At 46.9% G+C, this 13,709-nt stretch overlaps 1 protein-coding gene across 2 annotated transcripts in view; it reads right to left on the bottom strand.

The window, feature by feature from the left end:
• TRIM67 (tripartite motif containing 67) overlaps positions 1-10,391 on the bottom strand; it is a 45,701-nt gene extending 35,310 nt beyond the window's left edge. The window contains exons 1-3 of one of the 2 annotated variants that reach the window (XM_027596674.2): positions 9,977-10,391; positions 9,355-9,865; positions 9,070-9,291 (exon numbers count right to left, since the gene is read on the bottom strand). In XM_027596674.2, the coding sequence (XP_027452475.1) occupies positions 9,070-9,291; positions 9,355-9,865; positions 9,977-10,101 (858 nt within the window). In that variant the 5' untranslated portion in view covers positions 10,102-10,391. Of the gene's footprint in view, positions 1-9,069 lie in introns of both variants that reach the window. The other variant, XM_027596673.2, reaches the window with a different exon arrangement.
• Positions 10,392-13,709: the final 3,318 nt, after the last annotated feature.

The following is a 13,709-nucleotide window of genomic DNA, read 5'->3' on the forward strand; positions in this document are numbered from 1 at the left end:
ATCTGCACCCAAGAAGTTGGCTTGCAAGAGGAACGTGACAGTCACTGCAGGGAAGTATAAAGCCCCATGAGGACCCTTCTCCCTTCCACAACAAAATCCTAGGCCACTATAGAGAAGCAGCAACTTCTATCCTTCTCTCCCATCACTCTGAGCAAGGTGAAGACCCCATGTGGCTAGAGAAAGGGAAAAGAGAAAAACCTATCCTTCTGGGGGAGATACAGAAAATAGTCATTGGTCCAAACTATTTGAAGCTTCCTACTGCTAGAGAAGGGGCAGGACAACTAAGAAAATGCAGAGAAAAATCTGCAAAGGGGCTAATCAGTTGATATGACACACCCTAGGAAAGAATCAGTGAGCTTGAAGAGTGGTCAATAGAAATTATTGAAACTGTAACACGAAGAGACAAGAAGAACGATTAAAGAAAAAAGAACCAGAGCATCTAAGAATTGTAGGACAATATCAAACAATCTAACATATATGTAATTGGAATTCCAGAAAGACAAGAAAGAGAGAGAGAACAGAGCAAAGGAATTATCTAAAGAGATAATATAAGAGAATTTTCCAAAAATAATAAAAGATATCCACCCAAAAATCTAAGAAGCTCAGAGAATCCCAAGCAGGATATGAACATGTAAACTTCTTTCCATTACTGCTGTCTCTCTCCTAATTCAAGTCCCCATCTTTATAGCCCAAACTACTCCAATAGCCTCCACTGGGTCTTCCTGCCTCCACTCTTGTCCCCTTACTATGCAGTTTGTAAATGGCAGTTAGAATGATTTAAAACAAAACAAAACAAAAACATCACTTCCCAGCTTAAAGGCCTCCAGCTGTCTCCCACTGCATTTACCATAAAATCCAACCTGTTCCCTGTGGTCTGCCATGCTCCGAGTCCTCTGCACCCTGCCTATCTCTCTGCTCTTGTTACTTATTCATCTTTTTTTTTTTACACTCCAAACATAGGGGCCCATTTCTGTCCTACAAATACATTGGGCAACTTCCACCTCTGGTTCTTGGTTCTTGGTTCTTGTTTTCTGTATGAGACACGCTGTCTTCAGAGCTGAACAGGGCTGGCCACTTCTCATCCAGTTTTTAAGTCTTGCTTTTTCAACCTTCCCCCAAAAGAGTCCACCAAGTCCTTTTTATCACATTACTTTACTTCCATCTTAATGGATATCAAAAATTATCCAATATCCACTAAAAAATCATCCAGTATCAGAAATTATCCAATTTATTTATTTGTGCCTTGTTGATCTCTTTTCTCTTAGGACTACATTGCTCTTTGTGGGAAGGGAACACATCCTTCCGTGGCCTCAGTGTTTAGAGTGGTACCTGGTATGATATAGACGAATATTCAAGATTTACTTGTTGATTGAACAAGTAATTAGTTGAATTGAAGAAAAAATACTCATTAGGAGCATAAGCTCAGAAAAAGGACTTAAAGTTCAAAAGACACCATCAGCTTTTTAGTTATCTATAGTTAAGTATTAGAGATTACTTTTAGTTACGTGGGTATACCGCTCAGCTGATACGCAAAGCCAACCATATGGCAACACATAATTTGTTGAGTGATGATAAGCCACCCTTTTCACTTTAAGAGGCCTATCATTTCTGATTATTTATATTTTATTGGTTTCCTGGTTTTATTACTGCCACCCAGAATCAAATTATTAACAAGGATTGAGAGATTGGACAATATTTGTACAAATATTTGCCTATTTCCTAACACAAACTTGACCTCATTTTTAAAAACTATGTTCTCTCTGAACAGATTTTTCAAATGACATGTGACCAAGGCCCAGCCTTCTGGCAGGTGCCAATGTTCCTGTCTGCTATGTCTGTCATTTAGACCTCTTCCATACTCCTGAGTTCACCAGCCCCACCTCACCTGTCTCTGTCCCTTCTGGACCATTCCGTACTCTCTCTCTCCTCCAAACCACTTATCCCCTCTAGAGCTCCCTGGAAAATGAAGAGGCCCTGCTACATGATCTGTTACATTCCTTCCAGCCCTCAAACTCTTTTAAGGTATTTATTCTAAACAGGATTTTTTGTCTCTTCCTCATCCCTTGACTTCCATTTTCTGCTGCTCCATTAAGTCGAATGAAAGAGGGGTTGTGTCCCAATTTCTGTCCTTACCTTTTAGAATATTTCTTCCATTTGTACTACTCTTTATTTTTTTATTTTTTTTAAATGTTAGCAATATACTTTTTTTTTTAGATTTTATTTATTTATTTGACAGAGAGAGACACAGTGAGAGAGGGAACACAAACAGGGGGAGTGGGAGAGGGAGAAGCAGGCTTCCCGCAGAGCAGGGACCCCCCTATGCAGGGCTCGATCCCAGGACCCTGGGATCATGACCTGAGCTGAAGGCAGACGCTTAACGACTGAGCCACCCAGTCGCCCCTGTACTACTCTTTAGATGATGCTCCACACATCTGTTTTTGTTCAGATACATACACAGCATTCTATTTCATTTTCATAGTTAATCAAAATGTACAATGAAGAAATTTAAAGGATCATCTTTTTACAGAATCATTTCACAACTTGCTGTGCAACTATACCAAGCCCCTGCATCTCAAGTTCCTCATCTGCAAAATGAGAAGGCTGGAATTTATGATGTCTGCTGGAAACAGCCTATTCCAGGAATTAAACATTTTAAATCCTGCACAGTTTTTGCTTTGTAAGAGGAAATTCCAAGCAGGGAGGGGTGAATTCGCACCCTCCCCCCGCCTCCACTCTCCTCCAATGTTACCTGGATTCTCCCTTACCCCTTTAGGTTCCATGGTTTTGATACTTCCAACCTCCACCACTCCCTAGGCAGGCCTTTCAAAACTGGCTAAAGAGTGGATAAAGTACTCTCTTTGTTTCTTTATAGAACAACGAAGTAGCAAACCAAAAGGAAATCTAGAGATTTTTAAACAGTAAATCTGTTTCTCTTCAATCCAGGAAAGCAGCAAAGAGCATTTGTCCAGGATTTCCTTCTCCTGAGACACCCATGCCGGAGCCCAGAAGGGCCCAGACAACTCTGCACACACCTCCACCCCTCAGAGATTCCCATTCCTCTGGGCCACATGATCCTTGAACACTACATTGTCTCCCAGCACACAGAATTTGCTAAACCTAAATATTCTGTTTAGTGCCCGAGGAATTAAGTAAGGCTCTCTGGTTCAATCTGCTCAGACTCCTTGAGTCTATGTATTGAGTATCAGCTTCAGGCTTGAGGGGGCACCCCATTTCCCAGATGACTTGCACAGTTAGAAGGACGGGCCCAGTGCCCTGGACCCCAAAAAAACATCCCCATCAGGGCTTCTCAAATTTTGAAGTGCATACAAGTCAACATGGGATCTCGCTAACATGCAAATCCCAAGTCCATAATTATAACCGAGGCAGGTCTCATGAGTCTATATTTCCAGGAAGCTCCTGGGTACCGCAGTTGCTATTTTTTTTGCTCAGCTGACCACACTGTGGTCACAGGTCCTAGTCTAGAGGCAGCACACTGTTTCCCTACAGAGGACCAAATGGTAAATATTTTTGGCTTTGCAGTCCATGGAGCTCTGGAGAAGCTATTCACCTCTTCCAACAGCCACTGTAGCCAAATGCAGCCATAAGCAATATGTAAACAAATGAGCATGGCTCTGTTCCAGTAAAACTTTATTTACAAAAACAGATGGTGGGCGACAGTTGGTCAACCCTTTCCCTAGTCTGTCTCAAAGATGAAGAGATAAGCTCCCTTGTAGAGATCTCCCCATTGTTGACATCAGCAGCTAAAGTCTCATCACCATGAATATCCATCCACATAAAGGACCTCCCACTGAAGGCTAAAAATACCATACCTCAACCATGGAATGACACCACCGAGTACAGTATGAACTATATGTACCGCTAGTAATGGTCTTTCTCATTCTTCAAGGTCTTCCCAAATTCTAAACCCTTCTATCTCTATAAACAGTCTTCAAAAAGAAGGTAAAAGCAGTTCAAGTTTATGGATTTTTGCCTTCTGCTCTGAAACCCACTTTCTGTTTTCCAAATGTGTGGAGTGCTGAGGAAAGCATATCTTTCAAAGGTTGTTAACATAAGGGTTCTTTCTAATAATTGTTCTGGAATACCGACCTGCTTGGAATTAATTCCAAGCATGGAGCAGGGCTATAGCCCAGGTGGCTTTGAAAACATGGTGATGTTAACACAGAGGGTGGTTTGAGAGGCTCTGGTAGACGTTAGTTATCAGAGTAAGCTCATGTTTCCAGAAGTTGAAGCAGATTAGCCATTGGTTCTTAGACAACCTGGGGCAGATGGATCAGAAGCCAGTCTAATACTTCATTTCTGAGAACTTCAGTATTGGTAAAAGAGTCAACAACTTTTCAAAAATCCAGGCTTTCATTCAGATTGAGCATATTTCCATGCCATGTGCTCTGAGGACCCTGGTGCAGTTCAACATTCAGTAGCACTGGGCTTAGAATCGTCAGCTCGTGTGCAGCAATCAGTCATAGAATATTAGAACTCAGACCTCCCCAAAGGGTTTTACCAAACACTTCTCTCTACCAAACTCTCTTTCCCCCCCATCCAACCCCACCCTAAAGTGCCTCAGGTAAGCCCTGAAAGCTTGGTCTTTTCATAGGCCTTCAAACCAAGAGGGGTACTTGGGCAATAGCTGCTCAGCTCAAGCCAATTTTTGAGAGAAGGCAGATTGCCCACTAGTAGTTAAAAATATAAAAATCTAGATACTTGTAATCCTCTTTTAAAAAATAGATATAACAATAATGTGATGAAAATAGGAAACAGTAATTACTAGAAACAGGATAATCCACCTTATTTTCACTCCCCATGGTCCCTGTCTACATGAATTCTTTTTATTACTTACATAATTTTTCTATTGGGAGAAAATGGGTGTAAACCTTATGGAAGGCAATTTGGCAACATTAAGCAAATATCTTAAGGCCAGATATATTTTCACATAGTATCTCCATATTTAGAAATTTAACCTAAGGAAATAATTAAGAGGAAAAAAAAGAGAGTATAAGCATAAATTTAACTAGAAAGATGTTTATAACAGCAAAAGACTGAAAACAACCTAAAGTCCAGCACTGAGAAGTTGATCAAAGAAAGTATTAAATCCTTGTGAAGGAATGGCATGCAGTCATCACAAATGATGTACATTAACTGACAGAAAAGATATTTATATTATATTATTGCCAAAAAAAGACACAAAATAAATGTATGATAGAACTCTACAGGAAAAACCTAAAACATTAGAATTTTTTTTCCTCTCCAAGTTAGAATTTGGAGATATTTAATTTTTACATTTCTACATTTGTAATTCTAGTTCTTAACAAGTATTTATAACTTGGTCTATAAAGTACTACCGATATTCAAATAAGTGTACCTCTGATCATAGTTCACCTATGATTACATGTTCTGCCTTTCTTATTTATATATTATTTCTTTTAATGGAGTAATTTTTCCTCTGAGGCTTTAAAGGCTTTATCTTTTTTACAAAACAAGGTAGGAACATGATGCTGACAAGCCAAGTGCCCTTTGGCAGAACCTCAAGACATGAGAGTAACCTGATGTTCTGTTTTCCCTGAGATTTCTAGGCCTCATCACCTCCTTTGCTCTTGCGAAGTGCTGACTCATTAGGAACAGTAATCCTGGGGTATCAAGGAGATTTTGTTTTAATACTCTCTTATTTTCCAGGGTTCTCCAAAGACTTCTAAAGAAGGGTTTATCCAGCATTTTATACCTCAGTTCAGGAATCAATTTCTACCCATTTTAATTCAGGGTTGGCCATTTGCACCCAGCAGGAGTTACAGACGAACTGGTTGACATTCTGTGATGTGTCACTCTAGGGGAGAGATACAACTCACAATAATTGTCTCCCCCTGGCTTCAGGAAAATTAGAATTCCATGGTCAAAAGGTAAAAAGACAAAAGCTCTCCTGGAGAGCTCCCCTTCTGTGTCCTATCTTTCACAACATATTGCTTTTTCACATCAGAGGTTCTTTGAAATGATTAATCCTTTTCCAGAAGAATTATCTAAAAATGTGTTACAATAACCAACATATGGAAACAACCTAAGGGCCCATCAATAGATGAACAGATAAAGAAGATGTGGTACACACACACACACACACACACTGGAGTACTACTCAGCCATAAAAAGACTGAAATCTTGCCACTTGTGACAACATGGGTGGACCTTGAGGGTATTTTGCTAAGTGAAATAAGTCAGAGAAAGACAAATACCACATGATTTCACTTATAAGTGGAATCTAAAAAACAAAACGAACAAATAAACAAAAGACAATCCAGACTCATAGATGCAAAGAACAGAGGGATGGTTGCCAGAGGGGAGGGGGTTTGGGGGGTGTGAGAAATGAGTGAAGGGGACCAAGAGATACAAGCTGTCAGTTATAAAATAACTAAGTCATGGGGATATAGTCAATAGTATTGTATTAACTTTGTATGGGGACAGATGGTAATTAGATGTATCATGGTGGTCGGTTTGCAATGTATATAAATGTTGGATCACTATGTTGTACACACAAACCTAATAGAATATCATATGTCAATTATACTTCAATAAGAAATTAAATACATAAAAATGTGTTTAGCCCAAACCTAAAGTTTTTACACCATTTTCCAAAAGGTGATAATCAACCTTGTTTTAAAATAGATTTCAGTGTCACTTAGAAGTCTCTTTGCTCAAGAATCACTAATTAGATGGCAAGCTCCAGTCACGCTTGGGAGGAGTTAGAGCAGGGCTTTAATGAAGATTCCTGCAGTCACAGGAGTGTTAGGGAAATGTTTCTGTCCCAAATCTAGTTCTGGTAGTACCACAAGGCTTTGTCAAGGCTGCTGGGATTTTTGGATAATAACAACAGAGGCTTTAAGTTTTACTGAAGAATTTAAACTGTCCCGGTGGGAGTGTGAAATCAAGTGTTCCAGTTTCTCTTTCAAAAGTAGCCACCCTCACAGTGGAGTTCTAGACACCTGCCCACAAATCAGACCAAACACTCCACTTGTGCTCCCTAGCCCCTCGTTGAGCTGCTCATAGTAAACACTCAACAATCGTCCTTTCTGTAGAAAAACAGCACCTGCTAAAAGATAACAGGAGAACTTCTATTCATTCTTGAAAAGTATCTTACATCATTCCTTCTGGATTTGGGAGGATGTCTTAGTTCCCTGAAGCTGTGGCAATGCGTATAAAATTGGGACACCAGATTCTGCATAGTCCTGTTTCCCACAGGTAATTTTCCCACTCGGTTGAGCAAATATCACACGTGCTTACAATATTTCCTCATAACTTTGCATTGTTGGTTGAGGACAGAAATGATCGAAAAGTGCTGTGGGTACCAAGGGAAGGATGACCAATGATTTTTTTTCCTGCATAGTCTTCATTCTTGAAACCATAGCTCATTATCCAACTCACTTTTCCTGGCCAGAGTCTTAGTATCTTTTAAGATTGCATGCTCATCTCAATTCATGTTGGTTTCCACTCTCCATTAAGTCTAAAGATTTAGGTGGCAACACCTAGAATTAGTTCTGGCCTCTAGGCTGTGAAAGGTAACAGCTTGTGAAATCTGAATGTGAACCTACACTTCCTGTCTTGGCAACCGATCACTTTCTTTATTTGTGAAATGATGTCTCTTCTGCAAATTTCCCACTCCAAAGTGGATGTCTAATGTTTCCCCCATTTCTTTTCTGATTTTCTGATTTGAAAATGTTAAATTACAATAATAGCACACACATTGTAGCAGATGAAATTATATAGTAACTAAATATAACAAATCTATAATAGGAAAGATTAGTCCCTTCTCTTCTCCTCTGTTACCTTTTTTGTCCATTTCCAGTTGGATGATACAAGGTAACCATAGCAAATTCCTTATTTTCCCATGTCTTTCCTCCTCAAGCAGAATACATAGTTCATGTTGGGCCATTTGGAGACCTTCTGCCTCTTTGGGGGGTGAGAGTTTACTGGAAAGAGGATATTGAATGATAAGTGTTCAAATTTGCCGATGTAGTTGGGGTCATCAAACAAGGGACTCTAACTCTGTCAGGCCAGAATCACTGACCTCAGGTGCCAAAGAGTCCAGTTGTGTGGCTTGGCCTTTGGATAGAAAATTAAGGTTCATTAGAAGAACTGACCCCACTCTTGCCTGGGGACCTGGACAAGGATGTGACCTGATTTTGAGGATTCTCCCTCCCAGGGTCAGGTACTGAGGACACATTAATAGCCACGAGTTGGCACTTAGAGGCTGTTCCATTTTCACTTGGGAGGTGCAGCCCCAGGCAAATCACTGGGGAAGAAGCCATGCAGCAGCCTGCAGAGGAAAGTATGACTTGATCGGCAGGGTCCCCACATTCCCGCTGCCATGAGTGGCAGAGTCCCAGCAAGAGAAAGTCTCTGGGGGAAAATGATGCTCCCTCCTTAAAAGGGCACACACCCAAATTCTCAAATAAGCCCCACGAGGAATTATATCTTCCCTCTAGGCGGAGAGGTATTCTGGGGGTAGAAAGAGCTGGAGACGCCTTGAAAGAGTAGGCAAATTTCTGCTCTGGAAGCTGAGGGGAATTCTGCACTGTAGGAAATAGTGTGTCCTTTCACTGAGGGCTGGGATAGTATCCTTCCTGCCTTCAGGGAAGATGAACCAAGAGCAAGGAGGCATCGGACATTTTCCTGCAGGTGGGTGGGAACACTTGCACTTAAAAAATCTTTTTCCACGGAGGAAGGGGCGCCCTCGATGCCATAAATCCGGAAGGGCCCTCAGGGTAATTTATAAGTCAACTTTGGGAATGAAAAAGCCCTGCTTCTGCATTCTGGGTGCCCTTTGTATAGAATCATACGATCTCACGGAGGCGGGCGGCGAGTAATCATCTTTCCATGCCCTTCCCATTCCCAACACCCCGTTCAGAGCACTGGATTCATTTCAGCATTGTCAAATGACTGAGGAGGGAATGAATGAATGAATGAAGTAATTCCTGCCTTCTGCCAACTCTCCAGGGAAGAGGCCAGGCACCCTTCTCGCACCCTCTTCTTTGCACCTGTGGCCCCGCGCCCTGCCCAGCCTGCGCTCACCTTGTGCTGCTTCCACATGGCTCCCAGCGGCTTCACCTCGTGCTTGCCGTGACGGCCCTCCTCCAGGCACAGGTAGCACACCGGGGTTCGGCAGCTCACGCAGTACATGCTGTAGTTCTCCATTTCGTGTTCGGGGCACGTAGGGAACTTGCGGCCTGAGCTGCCCCCAGCCGCTCCGGCGCCCCCCGGGCTCTTGCAGCCGCCGCCTCCGCTGGGGGCGCCCTGGGCCGCGCCCGGGGATGCTGAGGCGGCCTCGGCGGGCGCGGGCGGCGGCGGCGGCTGCACCAAGCGATGCTTAGCGAAGGGTCCTCGGGATGGATGGCATTTGAGCTGGCAGGCAGCGCAGTAGAGCACGTCGCACTGCTCGCACAGCGTGGCGGCCGGCTCCGGCGGGGTGCGGTCGCACAACTGGCAGATGGCCACCGCAGGGGCTGCAGACGCCCCGTGCACGGCCCCGCGGCCCTGCTGGTACCGTTGCACGATGGCCTCGAGCAGCCGGTTGCGCTGGAAGCCGCGCAGGCCTCGGTGGTCCAGGGACGCGCTGCGGTGGCACTGCGGGCACGTGATGGAGCTTGAGGAGGACGAGGACAGCGAGGAGCAGGCTGCACCCCGGGCCGCGGCGGCCGAAGAGCCAGGCGGCGCAGGCACCATGGGTAGCACGCGAACCCCGTTGGGGGACTTGAGGCTCGGGGTGTAGGACCCATATCCGCTGTCTGTCTCACTGTACAAGCTCAGCTTGTCCGCGTGGTCCCCTCCACCTCCCGCACCGCCGCCCAGGCCGCCGGCTGCGCTCCCGCTGGCGCCGCTGCAGGCCGGGCCCGCCGCAGCGTCGTGGTCCAGAGGGGGCGCCGCGCCGGCGGGTAGCCCCGAGCCCCGGGAGTGCAGGAGCGGCTGGGGCAGGTGCTGCTCACCGTCCGGCGTCTGCACGGCGATGGTGCGAGCGCAAGGAAGGCAGACGTTGTGGGAACAGGGCAAGATGATGGGCTCCCGAAACAGGGAGCCGCACACGGGGCACTTCAGCTCCTCCTCCATCGCGCGCGGGCAGGCCGAGCTGCTCACAGCTCCAGAGACAGGCGGAGGGCACCAAGCGTGGTTAGCACCGGAGAGGCTGCAAGCGAGGGCATTACACAGGCATGGCCACTTCACAGCCCGGGGGCACGCCCCTCTCTCTGTCCTGGGGCCACCGCCCTAGGACCACTGGGGGCAAGAGAAGGGGAAGGGTCCTCACCTCGTGCCCGCGAGGCTCCGGCGCCAGCGGCTTCAACCTGCGGCCAGAGTCCGGAGCCAGTCGGCTGCCCTCGCGATGGCCTGTGAGGCGCTCTAGGTGATGAATCAGCACTAGCGCCGCCGCCGGCTGCAGCGCGCGAGTCCTCTGCACATCAGGACCAGCGGCCGGGCTGCCGTTCCCTGGCTGTTGGGTTTCAACCCGTCGTCTCCAGTGGACAGCTGCTCAGGGGCTTCCTTTTGCCCCGGCCCCGCCCCAATCAGAGCGATCAGTAGGCGAGAAGGCGGGTGAGCAGGCCGCTTGGCCGTGGGGCTGGGTTCAGCACCACGAGGCGACGGACAGCGCCCAGAGCTTGAGGTGGAGCAGCCGCTCCTCGCGCGCGGACTGAGCGGCCGCCACCTGGCGTGCAGGGTCGCAGCTCCTGCGACTGTCTCGACTGGGCCCGGCCGGCTCCGAGACCTTCGCTCGCCGCCCTCCCTGGTGGCTGCTGGTGCGAACCAAATGCGCCCTGGGGCTTTTTCCCCGCGGCAAGGACTGACCCGCTGCCTTGGTTCGCTGCTGCCGCGCCTGCGGCGCCTCTGACCTTGGCCGCGCGACGCTGCAGCCGGCGGGCGGAGGGCGAGTGCCCGGCTGGCTCGGGAATCCCCTCCCCGCCTCCCTCCCGCCGCCGCCGCCACCGCCTCCCCGCGCGGCGTGCTGAGGAGTTGTAATTTCCAGAGCGGAGAGTAGTGGGGGGCGGGGGGAGCCGAGGAGGCGTCAGCTCAGCGAATAAGGGGCTCGCCTTTTGCTGCTAGGGGAGTCAAGGGGCAATTTTAAGGGTTTCGTAGAGAGGATCATGGTTAATTATAATCTATTATTTGGATGGAGATTGCATCTTGAATTAGTACAACGCCCTGCCCCGCCCCTGCCGTCTTCCCGCGTGCCCGCTCCCGCGCCCCCACCCGCCACCATAAAAGAAGGGGACCTAAAAAGCCAGTTGTTTACAAATGGATAGGTAGCATGGTTTGACAGTCGCTTCCCGAATCTATGATAGAGCAAAAAAATGCAAGTCACAAAATGTCGGACAACCTGAAGCCAAAGGGTGAGGTTTGATTTACGGATTGAACCACAAGCCATTTTCTCTCTTGGTTTCAACTAAGAGTTCTCATCCGCGGTCGATGCCAGTCGTCCATACAGTCTGAGTGAGGACACAAGGTAGGATTTCTAAAATGGGACTCCCTGGCGAAACGCGAAAACGCGCCAGTTTAGGCCAGTTGACCCTTGGAACGGGCACCCGGGACCCAGTCCTACCCTGCTGCGGATGGGGCGGTTTGGGGCCGGCGGGAAGTCAGGGAGCAGAGGTGTTTGTTTTATGAATGGGGAAATCTCCACGCCAGCCACGGGCTACGGGAACAGCCTCCCACCCGCGGCCCTGGCTGTTTCGTCGGCTCCGCTGTTCTCTCTCAGCTGCCGAGGGAAGGATGGTGGGGGGAGGCCGAGGGCTCGGTGGGTGGGGATAGGCAGAAGGAAGGGCTCGCCGCGCGGCAGGCTCTGCCTACAGAAGTGTCACCAGGCATGAAACAGCCACAAATTAGGAAATCGTTTGTTTAGAAATGACATGAATATTGTAGTCACGCCTCCCTCCCCCGTTCTCAGATTTTCCAGTACTCCAAACAAAGACAAGATAGGCGCCACAGAGCAAGGCGTGGAGTCTCAGCAATGGCTAGTCACCGGGTGAGGGGGCTGCTCTGGCTGGCGGGTTACAGCAGGAAAAGGCTGCAGCCCTGACTATGGCTTGGTGTCTAAGGAACAGGATCTCTCGAAGGTAGACCACTGGGGGAGGGGGGGGCGATGCTCTCCTGACAGTAGTCTGTAAGGCCCGGCCCCGAACTTTGGGATTGCCAGCTCCTTTACTGAGCAGTCTCCTCACCCTGAGCAGCTTGCTTTCGCTTTCCTAGTCTCCAATCTTGCATCTGTCAAATGAGTCAAATTATGTATGCGAAGTAAATGGAAGTAATCCTAAATACAAATTGCATAGCCTACTTCCGGCTTTAACATCCAATGACTCTTCAGTTCGCTTTTGTATTGAGCAGCCTGGCTCCAGTTTGTCTTAAGGTTGAAGAGCAGGCAGGTCAACCTCGTGCCAAATAGAGCCCCGTGAAGGTTAAGAGACCTGATGTGACTTCCCTTCAGCTACAGAGGGCTTAGAACAGTTATTTAACCAGGTATCAAGTATCCCCAGGTGGGAGATGGTGACAAGCTTGTCCTAATCCGCCTTCTATAGATAAAGCCTTAATGAGCTGTATCCTGCCTGCAAAGCTTTGATAAGCCTTCAAGAAAGTTGCTACACTATCAGGTCCTGGATGCCTGGCATGAGTATAGGTAGGTCTATGATTGAATGCACTCGGAGATGCATTTCTTGTCATTTCTTGACTGTGATCACTCAGTCCAGCCCAGCCCAGCCCAGCCCAGCCTCCTGGTGACTGCAAAGAAAGTAAGAACCTCTGGTTCTACTGTAAAAAGCCCCCTCCCCCACCAAACAGGCATAAACCTGAGACCCACTCTTTGTCATTTTCAGACCGAGGTAAACTGCTTAGGGGCATGGAGAGGGCTGCTGGAGGGGTATATAAATCTTTCCCTGTACAGAGGACCTACAATTCCAATAACTCTGTCACTCAGGCTGAGCATGATTTTGTTTCTTTGGGGAGGAAGCTCATCTAATACACCAGAATTGTACACCTATGCATTTCTCCCATGCCCTCCATCCTCACCACCTCAATTCCACAACCTATCAGCTTGGCCTTGTACTGCACTGTTGCTAAGGCATTGCTCACTTGGAAGATCGGTATTCTACTGCTGCTTTGTATGATCTGAGGTTACACAGCCAGTTCCAACATTTCACTGTATAGACTGTAACTACTAACGATTGTCAACAATGCCTATAAAACGCTCTCTTTCCATCCCAACTTTGCCACATGCCATAGGTGTAGAAAAGTCTTTTGTTTCTCTGGTCCTCAGTTTTTTGTATGATAAAATTTAAGGATAGAATTCATTAAACTTTAAATGTCCTTTTGGTTCTAAAAGACTTTGTGTATTAGTTATTAATAACAATATAACCTACTTAATAAAAATGACTCATAAAGAAATTTGATCCCAGGATTGAATGCCATATCCATTTTTTTTAAAGTCATTTGTATATTATTAAAGGTGGGGCCATGCAGAGGGTGAGGCAAGTAAGGCTGCAGGTCTAAGATCAAGGCACTGGCAGATCCTGTGTCCGCTGACATCATTTGCTCATTTGCAGCCTTCTCTTCTTGTATCCTTACATGGATGGGGGAGGGGAGTGAGGAGAGCAAGCTATTATGTCTTTTCTTATGACCAAATTACCTCTCAAAGGTCCTGCCTCCTAATACCATCACACTGCAGGGTAGGATTT

The sequence above is a fragment of the Zalophus californianus genome, chromosome 15 (assembly GCF_009762305.2).
Source record: "Zalophus californianus isolate mZalCal1 chromosome 15, mZalCal1.pri.v2, whole genome shotgun sequence".
Classification (NCBI taxonomy): Eukaryota; Metazoa; Chordata; class Mammalia; order Carnivora; family Otariidae; genus Zalophus; species Zalophus californianus.